The sequence below is a fragment of the Oxyura jamaicensis genome, chromosome 20 (assembly GCF_011077185.1).
Source record: "Oxyura jamaicensis isolate SHBP4307 breed ruddy duck chromosome 20, BPBGC_Ojam_1.0, whole genome shotgun sequence".
NCBI lineage: Eukaryota > Metazoa > Chordata > Aves > Anseriformes > Anatidae > Oxyura > Oxyura jamaicensis.
In genome coordinates this window covers 506,047-524,330 of record NC_048912.1, presented here as the reverse complement: position 1 = coordinate 524,330, position 18,284 = coordinate 506,047, and the positions used below count along the sequence as shown (strand labels likewise).

General features: G+C 51.5%; 1 protein-coding gene across 6 annotated transcripts in view; it reads right to left on the bottom strand.

The window, feature by feature from the left end:
• Positions 1–18,284, bottom strand: part of DLGAP4 (DLG associated protein 4) — a 182,847-nt gene that overhangs the window by 64,903 nt on the left and 99,660 nt on the right. For 3 of the 6 annotated variants that reach the window (XM_035344314.1, XM_035344315.1, XM_035344317.1), the window contains exons 3-5: positions 15,631–15,724; positions 5,649–6,690; positions 4,141–4,311 (exon numbers count right to left, since the gene is read on the bottom strand). In XM_035344314.1, coding sequence (XP_035200205.1) covers positions 4,141–4,311; positions 5,649–6,599 — 1,122 coding nt within the window. In that variant the 5' untranslated portion in view covers positions 6,600–6,690; positions 15,631–15,724. Of the gene's footprint in view, positions 1–4,140; positions 4,312–4,982; positions 5,035–5,648; positions 6,691–15,630; positions 15,725–18,284 lie in introns of those variants that run through there. The other 3 variants (XM_035344316.1, XM_035344318.1, XM_035344319.1) reach the window with 2 other exon arrangements.

The window sequence follows — 18,284 nt, the reverse complement described above, 5'->3', positions numbered from 1 at the left end:
ATGTAGGTGACCAGAGGCATGGCCAGCAGCAAAGTCAGATGTCAGCCTAGAACTGATCAAGACAGGAGCCACATGTGGTGTGGGACAGTCCAGAAGAAAGATTGTGCAACCTGAGTTGCCAGGAGCAAGGAAGTGCCACAGCCAGTCCTTGGAACGAGGGAGCATGGTCAAGAAGTGAGGGTTGAGGCGAGGACTGAAGCAATTTGCTTCAATGGTTCCCAAGAGATTTCATCTTCAGCAGTCTGTCTTGCTGTGTTTGCATATCCAAAGTGTGCAACAGTGCAGGAAGGCAGGTGAGCCTGGGGTCAGCAAGGGTATTCCCCAAGACAGGTCTTCTGTGGCTGGTTGGTACGCCCAGCACCCTGCAGTATCACCTGCTGCACTGACTGCAGCTACAACAGTACCAAATAGAGGTGATGGTGAGGGAAAGCCGCAGAAAGTGGGCTCTGGAGGAGATCTCCTCTTACAAACACACACAGACCAGGACAGCAGAAGGCTGCCCAGTCTGCTGTGGGAAGCAGGCTGGCTGGAGAGCACCATGGGAGCAATAAAGGGCCATGTGCTGCATCAGCTCATGCTGTTGAGAACATCCACATTTACTGTGCTGATGGAGCTGTTGGATTTACTCAGCTCCCTGGGGGGCTGTGGGACTAATCAACCACTGTTTATATAATGCTTTGGGAATGCAGAGAGCTGAGTTGCAGCTAAGTGTGATGAGCCAGAGCTGCTAAACACCCCTTGGTTCATGTCCCCCACCTTGTTCACAGCTGCCCCAGCCAGCCACCGCATGGAGTGGCCCTGAGGCCAGCCAGGAGGGATCCTGCTGGCTCCAGCTGAGTTCCTGCTGCAGGAGAGCTCTCCACGCCCCTAGGTCACAGGGTAGCTGGCTCTGACCTTTCCTAAAGGAGGCAGGAGCCCTGGGAAGCACTGTTATACCTATTGTATGGACCCTGGTGTCAGGTCTGGTTTGAGGATGGATTTTGCTGCCTGCCTTCTCCTGAGGATGAATTGCAGCTTCCTACCCATGCAGCTCCTGGGCCAGCAAGAAGCTGGGATGGGGGGTGGGGTGGGTCAGAGAGAGTTGGAGACTGCAGCCCTGGCTAAAAGTGGCATTTCCTCAGCAGCCAAGCATGCCAAGCAGGGGCCAGAGGACCACACAACCGTCCCCTATATAGAGATAGATGCTGTATTTTGTGGGAGAGTTAGCTGCTGAGTCCTCTTATCCCAGCACTTCCCACTGCCCCAGCAGGACAGAGGGCATTAAGACCCCTGGCCCTTGTGGACACCAATTCTGCTGCTTGAGACCTGGCTCTGCGAGTCACTCAGCTCACGCTGCACAGCCTCGGATTGTGTTTCTGCCTCCTGGACTTGGCACTCAGCTCTAGGCAAAGCAACAAAAAGATGGTGGTTTCAGTATGTCTCTGCTGGTGCAGTTTGTCTATGGCAGCATAAGCCATGCATCCCACAATACTGCCTACCCTGTACAGACCCAAGGCATAGCCCTCTCCTCAGGACAGCCTGCAGCAGCTTCCCTGTCACATTGCAACAGCTGTCTGGTCCTAACTAAGCTGTCTTGTTTCTCCTTTCCCTCACCTCTCCTTCTCCTCTACTTTGCACCTTGGCAGGGCAGCATTCCTGGTGCCAGAAACAAAGCTTCTTTCAGTGAGCTCCACATTTCAGTTTAGCAGCAGCAATGGTAAGGATGATGCTTGCCAGGATACCCTTTGAATCCAGTGACCCAGTTTGGAGTGTGTCCCATGTACAGCACGCAAAGTCCACAGGGATTCCCACAGCTTTTGCTGCCCATGGATCAGAGTGCAGATGAGTGTTTCATGTAGGTGCCCCCCGGAAACTTCTAAAGCAATGCTGGTATTTGAGGTGCTGTTCAGGATCCTGCTGGCTGCTTCTCTGCATCTTCAGGTACCCAAGGACCAGAAGAGCCTATCCCACAGACTCTGAAGCTCTGAAATAGGGGATGAAGAGCCCAGAGCATCTCCTATTATCAAGGGACAGACCTTGATAGTGACCAATGCAGCACCTCCCTGGTAGAATCTCTCGTGGAAGCTGGAACCCTGAGCTCTGCACACTGCCCATGTTTTAAAACAAGGACAACAATGAAATGAGAGCTGCCATGTGTTACTTGTAGGCCTGGCACAGGGAAGATCAGGAGGCTCCCCACAGGCTGCAGGGAGTCTTTGTGCACTTAGTTTCTCAGAGTAGGCTTGGTCTCACCCATTTTTTATTTTTTATTTTTTATTTTGTGTGTGTGTGTGTGTGTGTGAAAGGAGTGGGGGCAAGAGGATGCCCAGGTCCACTACCCTTGCATGTGGCCAGTGGCCACAGCAAGCTCAGGATCCACCCTGCCCAGGTGGCTGCACTGGGGAGAAGTAGACAGCAGGATCTGCCAGGGCTTGGGATGCAGATCCCTCTCTGCCTGGTCTTGGCGCTGCATGGTGCCTCTTGGCACAGGCACTTGACTGTCCCTTGGAGCTGGGCTCCACAGGCACCATTCTGTGCAATACTGCTCTTCTGACCCTGTTATCATGAGCTAAGCATAGAGGGGACAGGAAAGAAGGGGCCACATGGGGGTTTCTCCCCTCCTTAAGTATGGAGCATTCCCCAGTCACTGAAACAGAGCATTACCAGAAGTGAGGGAGCAGTGAAAGGGAAAATTCACCTCCTGAGCACTGGCAGGGACAGAAGAGCTCTACTGTTCACATCACTTCTGAGGGCATGGGGCAGAGAGACTTCCAGAGCAAGCAGGGTTCCAGTTTGCATGTGTGACAGCTCCAACATGCAGCCCAGCACGGCACATGCGGACATGCAGCACACATGAGCGTACCCACTGAGGCACCCACGGAGCTGGACTCAGCACACAGGGATGCCTGTGCCATGCAGCCAGGCTGCAATGTAAGAATGAGCTTGATGAGGGCACACTGCCACTCCCTCCAGAGCTGATCCCTTGTGGTGTCTTGAGGGCTCCTTGTGGTCTCATGTGTGTCCCCAAGAAGGAAAGCTGGAGCCCAGGCTGCCTATGTGCCTGACCAGGCCTTTTGGCAGGGGGGCTCTAGGAAGGACCTGGGCTGGGTTTCCTGCCCCATGGGAGCAATCAGCAGCATGTCTGACACTCAATAGGCTGCTTGCCCTGGCTTATGAGTTCATGTTTGGTGCTGCTGGGGGGGTGATGAAGCTTTGGTGGGGTCAGGGAGGCTAACCTGGATGAAATTCCAGGCTAATGGACAGTGGTGTGACCCTGTACCCCAGCAGCACCAGGGAGGCAGGGGGCTGTGTCACTGGAGCTGGGGCCCTTCCTTCCCCCTCCCCACAGCCCAGAACAGCCACAACCCCAACTGTCTCACTGCTTATTTTGGGAGATGGTTATGGTTAATACCCAGGGCATGAGCAAGGCTGAACCACAGTGTCCCCCGAAAATTCTGAGGGATGCCATGGTGCCTGGGCAGCATGGAGTTGTCCCTCCCTTGCACACAGTGTGTGTAAATAGGGTGGGCTGCCCAGAACGGACAGCACTGCCCAGATGGGGGCCTGAGTGCCTGTGGGGCAGAGGCTGCTTGGCCCTGCCTGCTCCTGCCCTCTCCTGGCCCAGGGCATCTCTTGCTCCAGCAAACCCCTTTGGCACAGGCTGCCTGGCAGCTGGCCGTGCGTGGGGCCCACCAGGAGCACCTTGGAGCCCCCAGGTGTTTCCCCCTTGGAGCAGCCCCAGCAGCAGCAGGGCCGGGTGGTCTGCAGCCCCCACACACTAGGCTCTGCAAGTAGGCAGAGGCACTCAGCTCCTCGCCACTGCAGGAGTGGGTGCTGGCAGGGGGCCTGTCCTACTCCAGAGGGACATTTCCCACACACTGTCCACCAGATATTGGAGGTGACTTCTCCGCTTCTGGCTTATGTCCCTTCTTAGCCTAAGGGCTGGATGCAGTCTGGCCTGGGCTGGCCATGAGCACCCATGGTCTATTGGCTTTTGGGGGCAGGGGTACATTACATGTCTCCTGGACTCAGTGCCCACGCTGCTGGCTCTGTACCCTACCCAGAGTTGTGGCGGGGGCTGCTGGCCCCATCCAATGGTCCCAGGAGGGTCAGGGAGGGGAGGGAGCTGGGCAAATCTTCCCCTCAAAACAAGATCCCTACCTGGCCGCTGCCTGCGTCGGTTGGCCCAGGGCTGAGGGGCTGGTCCCACCTCCGCAGGGGCTCGCTCAGTGGCAGCGGGGCAGCACCCGTGTCCTCCCAGCCGAGCGGTGGGGCTGCCCAGCTGCTGGCTGGGCTCACGCCACCCAGCTGTGCCCACAGCCCTCCGTCAGGCTGTCAAGAAACGGAGGCTCATTACATGGGTGGGGAACAAATCATCAGGGTGGTCCCATACCCCGGCCTGGCCAGAGCCCGGGGAGTGAGTGAGCACTGGGCAAGGGCTGTGGGGTCTTGGCATCCGGGGCCACCTGTGCTGGGCTCACACAGAAGGGGTCTGCGGCTTTTTAAACTCCTAAGTGAAAGGAGGGAGCAAAGAAAAAGAAACCAGGCCAAGGACATGTCTCTGACAACATACCCGATGCAATAACTCCCGCCACAATTTGATTTGTAGCAGTGGCCAGCAAGATATCAAAAGCAATGTGTGCTTCAATAATTCATGGCTCTTTAAAGCCCCTAAGCCTGCTGGCCACAGCCAGGGGAGCTGATGACACCTTTGCATTAGAAACGTATGCTGGAGATTTACATTAGGTAGCCCATTCAATCATCCTGTCCCCTGCCTTCCCCCATCCAGGCCTGGCTTATTTATCTTCATTCCTATCTCCCAGTCCTGGGTTCTTCAGGTGCAGCTCTTTGGACCACCCAGTGACCATGGCACTCCTGCAGCCCTCATTGTTAGCCATGCAGGCCCTGCTATGCAAGCCGGGCGGCTGGCGCTGCCCTCTTCACCCCACAGCCCTGGGGTAAGCAGCAAAGGGAGCTGAGCCCCGCTGCACTGCAGGTTCTATCAGCACTCCAGGGAAACTGTGGAGCGGGACTGATGGGGCACGCTGGCACATCCTTGCGACACATGGATATAAGGGCTTAACATCAGTTATTACTGGCATCCTTCATGGGATGGTGGCAGTGCTTGGCTGGAGGCCATGCAGTGCAGTGGCCCCTTGGTGTGCCTGGCTGCCTGGGCATCCAACAGAAGCAGCTGCCTGAGCACTGGGTTTGCCCCAGCCATGATGGCTGCAGGGTCTGAGTGGGCAGCAGGGCACGCTCGGTGCATGGGGGTCTCCTGGCAAACTGGGGTCACAGCAGAAGGCACTGAGGATGCAGCGGGGTGGGGAGCAGGGGGCTGGCAGGTCACCCTTGTTGTGGGCACTGCATCTCCTGACTACACTGCTGTGGCCCAGCACAGGGGCTGGTGGAATCCTGGAGCAGCCCGACCCTGACAGTGCTGTGTCCCCATGGAAGATGTGGTGTCTGTCCCTGGGCATAGCTGGGGCTTGGGTGACTTAACCCTTGCCATGTCCCCCTAGCCCTCTCCTGGCAATGCAACTTGAGGTGGCTGCTGAAACATCTGGAGTTGTTTGATAAGTTCTGCCAGGCAATAGGGTGCCCACTGAGAGGGTTTTCCCCTGCACTGTTCCCTCATGGAGCATGCCATAACCCCCCGCTGCACCCACCTGCAGGTAGTGGTAGGCTAAGTCTTGATGGCAGGACTTGGATTTCAGCAAGGCTTTGTCAATCGTGGCTGAAGCCTTCTGGCACACTTCCCGGGCATGGCTGAGTGTCAGTGTGGACCAGGAGCCCCTCTTAATGTAGTTGGAGTCATTGTTGATTGGGATATTGGTGCAAGGGGTGACCTTGAGGTCATTATTGCTCTTGGAGGATTTCAGCATGTGTTCACTGATGGTGTTGTAAGCATGCATGAAATACTTCGGCTGGCTGTGGTCTGGCTGCCGGCCCAGAGTCATGAGGCCCATGGGGTTGCGATAGCTGCAGGTGTCACTGTCTAAGTTGTCATCTGAGCTCCACCAGCCTGATATGTTGGATCTGGTCCTGCGCTTTGGCTCAGATGTCTTCGCTCGGTCTTTGCTCTTGCTCCTCCGGTTTTGCTTGAGGTCATCAACTCCTTTCTTGCCATTCACATTGCCTTTGGTGGGGCCCTCCAGAGACTGGGACTTGGCAAACAGTTTCTGGACAGAGTGGACAAGATGCCGGATCCGCCCAGGGCTTTCACTACGGTGTTTTGCATCACTCCTCTGAAACTGGAGGGTGCTGAAGCCATCTCTGTGGATGGGCAACTGCTTCTCAAACTGGTCAAGGAGGTTTGCAGGCAGGCGGTTGATTTTAGTGGCTTGGGCATGGCTCGGAAAAGGGTTCTCATCTGGGACCTCAAAGTGGGAGTTGTAATGGATGCGGGGGAAAGTGCTGCTGTTGGAGATCTGGTTGTTGAGTGGAAGGAGACAGTCTCCATGGAGGGTATTCTGGGCTGGGAACCGGGGGTCCATGGTGAAGGAGTCAGTGGGGCTGAGGAGATAAGGGTTCCTGTCCTGAGGGGCATAAAGAGAGTCTTGAGGGGAGTCCAGGTTATCGGAGAGGTGGCGGCTTCTATTATCTCCTAATCCCTTCATGATCCCCGTGTTTTCTAGAGCATTGCTCAGGGATGGTGCAGCAGAGCCCTTGCACAAATGCTGACCCTGCTCCCCGCAGAATCCTCTGCACCTGGAGGAAGAAGAGAGATGCTCAGAGGGTGCTGAGAAGCTCTGCAGCCCACTGCTCACCGGGCAACCTTACCAGGGCTGTACCAGCTCTAAAAGCAAATGCCTCATGGTTAAGGGATGAAGGAGAGAAGCAGGATAGGAGAGAGATCACTCAGCAGGAGGGAAGGAGAAGGGGCATGAGAACCATGGACTGGAGAGAACAGGGTACAAAAGTGGAGCACAGGAAGGATTATTTATTTTTAGTTGCATTTTAAGTGCTTGTAGGTCCCAAGGCTCATGTACAGGCTGCTTAAATAATGCTGCGGCCATTTTTCTGGTCTCTGCACATGTTTATTTAATAAAGTCCCTTCCTTGGTCAGCATAATAAAAGATGTCAGGGCTACTGCCAGCAAATCACTGCTCCTGTCCCACTGGTTCACAGAGGCTGGAGAAAAATCTGCTGTCAAACACTGCACATAGGACTTGCCTGAGCCAAAGGAAGCTAGGAGCTGAGCATCCGGTCTGCTGCATTATGTTTTGTGTTTTGGTGGTTACTGGATCTCTGGAGGGAGCTGGCAGTCCTGCTCTGTGCTGCTTGCAGCTGCACTAATGTGATGTGATGTCAAACGTTTCCTCTCCAACAAGCACTGGTGTTTATGGCATGTTTTACCCCAGAGGAAAATGTTTCAGTAGCTATGATGAGAGCAAAGGTGTTTTTGAACACTCCAAGCCTGACCTGAGAAGCTGTTTGCTGCTCAGTTGATCTTTTCTGCCCTGCTCCATTGCTCCTGGGGGAGCTGTGCCACTCTTGCTCTGCCACAGCAAGGGGATGAGGCTGGTTCTCCATGGTCCATGCAGCAGGTGCAGGCATCCCTGCAGTGTGGTGGAGGGGACAGACTAATTTACATGCGGAGGGGAGCACTGAGGTGCACTGACTCTGTCCTCCTCGACTCAGAGGAATCCCCATCTATGCTGGTTTATACAGGGAGAAAAGAAAAACTTTTAAACTTTCAGTTTAAAGAGAGTCAATGAACATATGGATAAGCCAAGCTAATCAATCAATTAGTTGATTTTCTGTATTTAAAACCGCTTTGAAATCATGTAGTGTATAAGCTAATTCTTATTCCCTTAGACATTTTAGTTTAGTTTCTTGTTTTCAGCTGAATGCAGTTTGGATAACTAGCAAACACTGAAGCATATTATGGGTGTAAAAATTCTGAGAAATGGGATCCTAGCTTACTTTTGCAAAATCCAGGGTGCCAAAACATCTAAATGTAGCTGAATGGCTCTTTCTTGGTGAGATGAAGTGGCTGCCCTGGGAGCTGGGATGATGGGGGTCTGTGCAGATGAGCCATTTGCCAACCCTAGGTTGAGCCAATGTTCCTCAACATGCACCTGGAAGGGGAAATCGTGCTTGGACCCTCAGAGCCTCCAGGGAGCTTGTGGGAGAAAAAAAGCATTATTTGCTTATTCCTCAAGAAGTCAGTCAGATAATGGTGTGTCCCTGTGAGAAGCAGAACTGTTAGAGGGGAGGGCTGGTAGTCCGTGCTGGTGGCTTCTCCCTCTTCAGATGCAAACTGTGCTCGAGTCTCCTGGAGGATCTTGGCATCCCAGCTAGGACTGAGCCGGTGTGGGGAACAGTCAGCAAACACTGATGGATCATAGGAATTGACAGTCTTGTTTTCCTTCCTCACACAGAAAAATGTATTAATGATGAAAAGTAGATGGGGCTTTAAAAATTATTTGGAAAAAAAAAGTCAGAAATGTCATGTATTCTATAGCTTGTTTGGTTTGAAAACATGATTGAAAAGTCTCTGCCCAACTCTATCACTCCCATCGGGCTGGCAAGGGCTGCGTCTTTTAAAGCAGTGGTTTGTGGACAGCAGCCTGGGCTCTGCTCTGATGTGGAGACCACCATCCCTTGTCCCACAAATGTTGCTCCCTGGGGTCCTGCAAGCCCCTCACTGGCAATTCAGCAGCATCCACTTCTAGGCAATGCAGTGTTGGTTAATATGAACTTGTGGCCTGCACTACTTGTGTCCCCAGGGGATCTGGTGGCACTGCCCAAGGCTCAGTCTGTCCTGCCCTACCTCTCCTGAAGGCCACATGGAGAAGTTGCCGCATGGGGTGGGTCCTCATGAACTGCTGCTGACCTGGGATTGAGTTTTTCCCCTGCACTCCCTCACAGCCCTGTGCCATGCTGTGTGGTGTGGACTTTGGGTGGGGGGGGGCAGGATGGTCTGACCCTCAGGCCTCCACCACATGAAAAGTTCACGTGTTGGGTTTGAGGACATGGCTGTTATCCTGGGCTGACCTAGGGGAGCTTTGACACCAAACCCACCCTTCTCACCAAAACACACCATGAAACATCAGCCTCAGTTGGTGTCCTGCTGCTCATGGTCCATCTGTGGGTACCATCCTCTTTCTTCCCTGTTGTGCTCCTCGGCATCTGGGTGCAGCAGCCTCTCTGGAGTACCTCACCCATGGGACAACACAGTGAGCCAGTGGAGCAGCAGAGGGGCTGGCTGGATGAGTACCCTAGAAGAGACACTCACGCATGTGCCAGGCAGCCCTGCGCCCACTTTGTGCAAGCTGGCATCAGTGCAGTGATGAACAGGACGTGACAAAGCCATGGGAGATGTTCCCAGAGGAAATGCTCACTGTTTCTGAGAAGCCACACATTTGATCTCTGGACAGAAGAGAAGGACAAGATATAGCTGGCTCCACCCAAAGCCAGTTGTCAGGTCTTCTAAATTTCAGTTGGCCATGAATGGACAGACTCAACACTGCCTGACTTGCAGGGGAAGCCCTGCAGGCAGCAGGGAGCCCAAATCCTCCTGGAATACCAGCAAGACCTGCCTGAGCTTAGTTCTGCCCACCATGGCCTCTTTCTCTTCTTTTTCCCTTCCTTCAGTTCTCCAGGTCCAAACTCCTGGCAAGGTCTTTCACTCTGGCACAGCCACATGTGGACATCCCAGTTCTGGTGGCCACCGTGCCACATTACTCTGTGGGAGTCAGACACTCCCTCAAGAGACAACACAGCTGCCGATTTGATGTCCCTGGGATGTCCCTGGGTATTGATAATAAATATGTCTTTTCCTACAAAGAGCAGTCAATATTTGAAGCAGAAATCTCCCAGGCAGTCCTGAGAAAGACTTCAGCCCAGTGCCTGCTTCAACATAAAGCACATCAGCATCACTGCTTTAGTATTCCCTGGGCACTGGGCCCCAGAATAAAGTAAAAATGACCCTAGGATTAAAAATAAGTAGGGAAATGAAATGAAATAAGTTACATGAAAATAAATGAAATAAAATGAAAGCCTGACTTGTAAGGGGAAAAAAAAGTGGGGCCAGGGGCCGGCCTGGCCTGGGGAAGGCTCAAGAAGCAGAGGCATGGGGAGGTAAGACTGAGGGGCTATGGGGACAAGTGGGCAAGGAAGAAAAGTGAAGTTTGTGCAAGGGGCTGGGAGAATGGAAGCAGAAGGGTTAGGGGGAAAGGAGGTAGGTGGGCATGGAGCAGGGGAAGACAGGGAGCACCCTCTCTCTCAGGCTGCTGTGCTCTTGCCAAGGGTGGACACTTGTTTCTGTATGGCAGAAAGTTTATAATTCCCTTTTCCTCCTTTGGCCTCCTGCTGGTCCTGTCCTGCTTGCTGTGGGCATCCCCTCACTTGATTGCCAGCTGCTGTGTGGGATGCAGCCTCAATGCTGAGCATATGTGGGTCAAGGCTGGTGGGGCTGGTGGAGTGGTCATGGCTTTCCAGCTGCTGGCACCCACCTCAGGGTGGCTGTTGCATCCTCTGTGAGCTGGTTTCTCTTTATGGTGAATTAAACTCTTTTCCTTATAGTTCCACTCTGCATTCCTTGGCAGTTCCTCAAGAGATGGTGTTGGGGAAGGAACAAAACCAAGCCTCTTCCACACTTTTTTTTTTTTTTATTTTTTTAGTTTGGAGAGATGAAAGTTCTTGGCATTTTGACATTAAATTTCCCAAATCCATGACTCTAAAGCTCACAAACTGAGAAAGAGGAAGGAATATAGGGACACTGTCAGAGTATTCAGGGATGTGGCAAGGAAGGCCAAGGCCCATTTAGAATTAGATCTGGCAAGAGTGGTGTGCCCTGTCAGCTGTCCGGTGCCCTGCCATTTCACCCCCACACCAGGCCACAATCTAGCAGGGGAAGGCCCTGCTTAGGAGATGCTCATAGCAGGGGTTTGCCAGAGCGTGGAGTGGATGCATCCCTGAGCCCAGGGGAAGGGGCTGCTTTTGCTGTGTGGCCCCTTTACCTTCCCTCCCCTCAGCCTGTGCTCTCACAGAATCACAGAATATCCTGAGTTGGAAAGGACCCACAAGGATCATTGCGTCCAACTCCTGGCTCCACACAGGTCTACCCAAAAATTCAGACCATATGACCAAGAGCATAGTTCAAATGCTACTTGAACTCTGTCAGGCTTGGTACCGTGACTACATCCCTGGGTAGCCTGTTCCAGTGTGCAACCAGCCTCTTGGCGAAGAACCTTTTCCTGATATCCAGCCTGAACCTCTCCTGTTGCAATTTGACTCCATTCTTTGGGTCCCTCTTCCTGCTAGCTCTGCTGATGCTTGGAAGTCTCTGAGGTGCAGTAGATGACCTGAGCTGATTTATGGCAGTTTTATATGCCCCAAGCCACTCCAAACCCCAGCTGGAGTCACCCTCCTCTTGGGCACAATTTACGACAGTGGCACTGGGGCTGCTGCTTTCAGGCTCAGGCTGCACTGAATCACCTACACCTTGCACATCACCTTGAATCACCTTGCACATCCTGCAAAATACATCTGCAGCTCCCAAGACTGAATAGCATATGAGATCTCAAACAAGGCAGATGATAGCCTTGCCTGAAGAAGCTTCCTGCTTAGCAGGGAGTCTTCTCCTCCCCTGGCAGGGAGCTGCCAACCTCTCCCTCCTGTAGGGCCTGCAGCTGCTGCATGCTGCGTGGGAGACAGGGCTGGTCCAGGGTCTGCTGAAGCTGTTGGGAGATGGTTCACTCCACTCCAGGAAGACTGAATCATGTCTTCATTGTGAGCTGAAAATCTTCCATTGTTGTAAGAGATACTTTACTGACTGCAAATATTTGCTTTTCAGTCTCTTTTTAAAAGCAAAGAGATTAGGCTGGCCTGAACTGTGGGCGGAGCCAGAGATCCAAAAGGAACTGGATGGAGGAGCCAGCTGCAATGCAGTGCATATACTAGTAAAGCAAAGTTTTCTCAGGTGTCTATCTTGTCCTCACTCTCACATGCCTGCTCAGCTTCTGGCTGTCCATCCACCCAGTCACCCAGCCCAGCAGCCAAGCAGCGTTTGGTGAATTACTCTGACATAAGTCCTTGCAATTATGGTTTGTAACTCCTGGCAGAAAGTGTGAGAGACATCTGTCAAAACGTCACCCAGGACAGAAGTCCAATGAGCTGTTCTCAAGATGTCTGTCTCTCCGTGCAGTCCTGTAAACCCTCTGAAGTTACTTCTGTCCAGCCAGGATCTCTCTACTGGCAGCTCCAGCCTGTGATGTATTGTCCTGTCCCCTCTCCACATGGAGAACAGATAGAGCTACATAGACTTGAAGAGCTACATGATCACAACTGAAAGCATAATTCCCCTCCTCCCTTGCTTCCCTCTCTTTTCTGCCTCCCCCTCACAGCTTAGCCATGCTTTTCCTGCAGTTCCCATCTCTCTTCCAGGTCAGCTCACAGTCGTGGTGAATTATAGCAGCAGAGCTTTCCAACAGCTTCTAAGTTTGCTCCCTGTGGAAACACCAAAGCTATCCCTCCACCCCATATGCCAGCCCAGGGGCCTTTGTCCTTGCTAAGCAGAAGGAGGAACCTACTATGGTGGATATCTCCTAGGACAGCTCAGTTCTCTCATCCTAACCTCTGACATATTCCATATTAAAACATAATGTACCACAAAATCAATGCACCAGACACCAGACTTTGGCCCAAGTGGTGCCAGCAAGAAGCCAGAGAGCCTCTTGCTAGAATTCTTGGCTGGCATACAGATAAAAATCACAGGCTCATCTATAGAAGAGACCTCTTGAGATCATAACCTTTGAAGAAGGATTTGCCTGAGCAGGAGTGGTTGGGGAGGGACGTGTCCTGAGGCAGGGCTGTCCATGAGGGGCCAGGAGGCCATTCAGATGCTGGGCAGAAGAGGCAGCCTGTAACTCGAGGGTGCTCAGGACGTAAGTCCTCCACAGGGACCAGCTGCAGCCCTGATGCAGACGCCCCGGGAGTTGACTAGTTGTGCCCTCTGCTGATCAGCTCTGCCAGGGCTCCGTGTACCATCACTGCCCACGTAAACCTCGGCTCAGCCATCCAAGCTGGCTGCAAACACATGGGTGGCTTTTATATATAGAAACCTAGCAGCATGCTAATAACTAGCTAGATAAGGAATAAATGATTTGCAACCTGCACAAGAAAAATGACTCCCTGCACCCTACCTCAAGAGGCTTAAAATTGTATACGGTGGTGTGGGTGACGTTGGTCTGCCTACACGCATGATTTCAAATGTTCCCTGAATTAGCAGGAACACTTCATGTGGCATTCAGCGAGGGGGGCCACCAGCTTCCAGGGTGTTGCATTAATGATGATTCAAAGAGTTCAGAATCTAATAACAGGGGATAAAAATAACCGATTTCTACTTAGAGCTATTCATTACACATCAGACCTTCAGGGTCCTTCTACCTCGTTCCTCCTGTGGCAGTTTCCCAGTGCTACCAGGGAGCTTCCTTCCAGTGGACTGAGGTCCAAGCAGTGCTGCCTGCTGTGGACCACTACACGAGAGCTTAAGCCAGGGTATCCCAGGGAGCCCCCCCAGGGCTAATGTCACACTGACATGTGTGACAGCACCTCCAGGAACTGAGGCTCACCCACCCTTCCCCCTCACTCTGTACAGCAAGTGAGCAGGACAGGGGTTCCTACAAGTGATTTGGCCCATCTGCCTGAGATACCTCCTTAGAAGGTGGGTGACGTGCTTTAGGAGGGTCCGTCTGTCCCACTGCTTGAAGGTGTCCAGCTGGGTTTGCCCAGCCCATCTACACATCCACCTTCCAGGCAGCTACAGACAGATGAAGCAAATCCCAGCATGGCTATGCTGGTGTTCGACCAAAAAAGCATGCAGCACTGACCTCTCAAAACTACGGAGTCCCGTATCACCACTGGAAGCACCTGCTCACATCCTACTTTGCACCGGAATGAGTATTTCGTGTCCATGTAAAGAAGAACCTGCATACAGCTGCCAGGGTCTCGTGGTAGATAAACAGTGTACTCCAGTGGGCCTGGGAGCTGCCATCTCTGTCTTGTTCTCCGGGCAAAGGGAAGTGTCTTCTGGGACTGACTGATGCCCACTGTGGTGATGGGGAGGGACAGGATGTGGCTGGAGACATCCCAAAACAGACAGAACATACCTTTTTTTCCTTGTATGCTAGACAGAATTATTTATTTATTTATTTGTATCAGCACAACCAATTTAGGTGAAAATCAGATCAGTAACTGCAATATGACAAAGATTTTTGTCTTCAGATGTTGACTAATCTGGAGGAGCAGATGAGCCCTAGAGAGAGAGAACTTATTTTCATGCAAATGTCACTGGTAATAATAATCAACTCTCAAGGGAACAAAAACCCAGAAACTTTACAACCTATTTGATTGTCCCTAAATAGAAGTTTCTCAAAGTTCTCCAGGAGATGGGATCTGCTCTGAAGAAAGAGATGCAAAACATTAAGTAGGGCAAATAAGACAAAAAAATGAAAGATAAGAAAGGGAGAGTTTTTAGGAAGAAGGCAGGAGAGCTGATGAGATGGAGCAGAAGGACCAGGGAAATCAGCGAGGGTCATTGTGGTTTGAAACCTAGCTGCAGGTCTGTGCTCTCTTACAAGGCACCCTGGGCACATGGTGGTGCATGCTGTGGCTTGTCTGGAAGAGCAGCTAATAAGACCGCTTGGGAAAAAAAAAAAAAAGAAAAAAAAAAATTATTCTGTTCAATGCTGTTCAAGAGGCCTGGAGGTGCATGTGTGCGTTTGCAAAGCCCTCCATGGAATAGGCAGCAGATGAAGAGCAGTTTACACATCTGCCTTTGACCTTACAGAGTATGCTCCTGCTCCTGGGGATGGAGGTTTTCTATGCTTGCAGTGAAAATTTGTGTCACAGTAGAAGGAGGCTAGTCTGTATGGCTGGCTGTGCCACCACCATGCTGTGGACTTCCAGCCAGATCCTCACTGTGCTGCCAAAGCGAGCAGCTGCTCAAGCCTAGCATATTGAGGACTATGTAGATGATGAGGAGGTGGGGATAGCTGGGAGGACAGGGCCAGGCTTTTTACCCTACGTTATCTGTGGCACAGCAGTAACAAGGTGCTCTGAATGGCGTTGGCTGTTGCTGCTGCACCACCAGCTCTCTTCAGCTTGCAAGGATGTTGCTTGGTTCCAGGGCAGACGCTCCTGTTACCTGAATGCCTGGATGAAGCTAGGTTTACCCTAATGCCTGCATGAGGGAGGCAGGATGGAGATGCTCTCTGGCACTGGATTTGCTCTGTGCCCAAGACAAAGCAGCTCATGGTGCCTGAGGGTCCTGAGGCAGGTGGAAAACTCAGCAGCTCCCTCTGCCATTGTTCCCAGAGAACACACTGAAACGCATCTGCAGCATCCTGTATGCTCAAAGCTGCGGGAGTACTTCCTTTGTCTCAAACTAGGTCAGCGTGGAGGCGTGATGTTACTATAGCAATCAGTATTAGATTTCATAACTTTCATATCTAGCGATGGGTGTGTTGCAGGATTCACTACTAGATGGAGGGAGGATTGTTACTGAAACGCCCTCTTCAGCTTCCCTTCCCCAGCCCCCTTCTCCTTCCCCACTACCGCCTCTTGAACCACATGTACAGAGCTGCCCTCCCCCTAGCCATTTCTGAAGACCTCCACAGACAGCCATGGGCCATGCTGTACCTCTCACAGCTTGCTGGGTTTCAGGACTCGGCCAGATTCAGCATCCTGTGCACTGTGTTCCTCTCTGGGCTCCAGAGTTGTCCCTCATGAAGACCTGCCAGGCAAAGAGAAAAGAGAAAATGTCCTCAGGTCACAGAGCACAAAATTGCTTCCCTGCCAAATGTCCCAGATGTAAAATCACTGCAACTCTGATTGACACACAGGTTGTCTTCATTAAGTTTCAGCAAAGGCACAAGGGAAATGCTATAGAGAATCCTACATAGAGAGGCAAAGGTGATGCCTGTGGTGGGAAGATGTGGAAATGAGTGCTCTGTCCCTCTGCATCACACATGGAGTGAAAGGATGGATTGGAAATCAGCTGGGTGGGGAGAAGACTGTGCAAGCCTGGGGACACAGAGCTGGGGTGAGCCCCTTTGTGAGAAGGTGCTCTTTGACTTTCCTTCCCTTGTTCCTCTGTCTTGAAATAATCCCTCAAGGACTCCCCTTGCTGCCCATGGCTCTAGAAACAAAGGTTTCTTAGCCATGCCAGGATCTTACCATCCTGAGCAGGGATGGTTCTGCAGCCCCCTGTGCCTCATCCTTTGGGCTCCTCACTTTGCTCTGAGTCCTGGGAGAACACAGTCTGGAACAGAAGGAAGTCTGGTTCTGGGGGTAAACACCTTCCCCGTAGCGGCCAGCCACCTTTGGTGTGTTTAGCTATACCCCTGCCAAAATCTGCATCTTACTTTCATTTATTAATACTCATTAAACTTCTGCTTGATCAGACCACATTGTAAATCTCTCCCATCTGGTCACTAAGTGCTACTGTATTTCAGCTAAAATGTTGTGGTTCTTCCCTTATTGTCATTCACTGTCACCTACACTGCAACCAACAAATACTCCCTGTAAGGAAAGTAAATAAAAGAAAAAGCAAATACAGGGGAAAAAAAACAATGTTTCTTAGCGTTCTCTAAAACCTATGCATCACAACATAGAGCACAGCTTGCATTATTTTATTAGTGAGATTAAATATTATTTAGGTTTTATGTCAATTAATTTCCAAGGTGGGCATGTGCGTGTGTGTTTTCTGCTAGGACAATCTGGGGTGTTCAGCCTTTCACTGCTGAGAAGCGAGGGATGGGAACAGCGCACTAACTCAGCCTGAGGAGTCAGCCTTCCTCTGCTGGCAGTTCTCTTCATTGGACCAAAGAGCACCTTGGGTCTTGAAAGGCTAGATAAGATGGACAGACAGATACCGCACAGGTAGAAGTATTTGGTGTTCAAGAGGTGTTCAGAGACTCTCAATGGATATCCCACCAGACAAAAGAATGGAAAGCCTAGAAAGATCAGAAGACTACCCTCCTAAGTCTGGTACAAGCCCTCTTCTGCTTCCCACCAGTTCTGTACCACTTGAACTCCAATGCTGCAGAGGAAGTGGCTAAAGGAAAACCACATGCCCTGGGAGAGCCAAGCAAGAGACAGCTGTTGTTTAGACAAGGCAGTTGTGTCCTTCCTCAGAAGTCACCTGTCTTTGTCTACACCAAAACACTTTTTTTTTTTTTTTTTTTTTTTTTTTTTTTCAGTTTCTTGCTGCTGGTAAGTACTCAGCTGTGAAATCTAGAGACAGAAACTATCCAGCAGCCTCAGCAAATGTGCTTCCCCCTAACCAAGGAGGGCTTTATTGTGGAGGCATCAGCTCTTGAAGACAAGGGACAATTCCACATTGCAAGCTCAGACATTCCTGAGCTCAGAGATGTGAATGAGGCTGCAAGTTGCTGCTCAGAGGCCACTGCTCCCAGCACTAAATATAGAGCTCTGTGCATGTGATAAGAATTGGTATGCCAGGTCTGGTTGCTCCAGATGGCTATGCAGCAGTAATTGCATTGACACCATCTAGCACTTTCACAGCTCTCCCCACATGACAAGCTGGGTTGCCTTTGAGCCAGTAACCCAGACATGCAGGGACTGCAGCAGCCATTAGCATAGACAGTATCTGTGCCTAGTGCCACCTGCAGCCACCCACAGCACCAGCATCTTGCCCTCCTGCTCTAATGCCACTAGTGCTGTTACAAAGGGTAATGCTATGTCACTACAGCCACCAATGTCCATCATGAAAGTCACCAGTGTCTGTTAGCAATGCTCTCAGCATCCCTCTGGCGTGCCCAGGTATTCACCCCTACTGCCCAGCATCCTGTATCACCACCAGTAGCTCCTTGTGCTGCAAGTATCTGCTCCCACTAACACCATAACACCATCACCCATCACCTCTGTGTCTGCCACGAGCACTGTCAGCATATCCTGGGGTACTTCTGGAGACGGTAATGATCCTGCAGACCCTTGCCACAGAGTGGCTGTGATGGGTGGGAAGAGCAGTGCCTGAGCTCCAGGCCTCCACTCACCTTGCAGGTTTCTCAAAACAAAAGGTGAAATCTCTAGGAAGTAGCCTTTTTTTTTTTTTTTTTTTTTTTTTTTTTTGTGTGTGTGTGTGTGTGTGTGTGTGCGTGTGCGCTTTTGTTTTGTATGTTGCACTGTATGTTGCACTGAGCAAGCAGTGCTATAATTACTTTTAATTAATATCAACATCAACACCCCAAGGAAATGAAAATGAACCACTGTGCCAACAGCACAATTACATTATGTTAACCACCAGACATCCACGTCCATCATCCCCATCT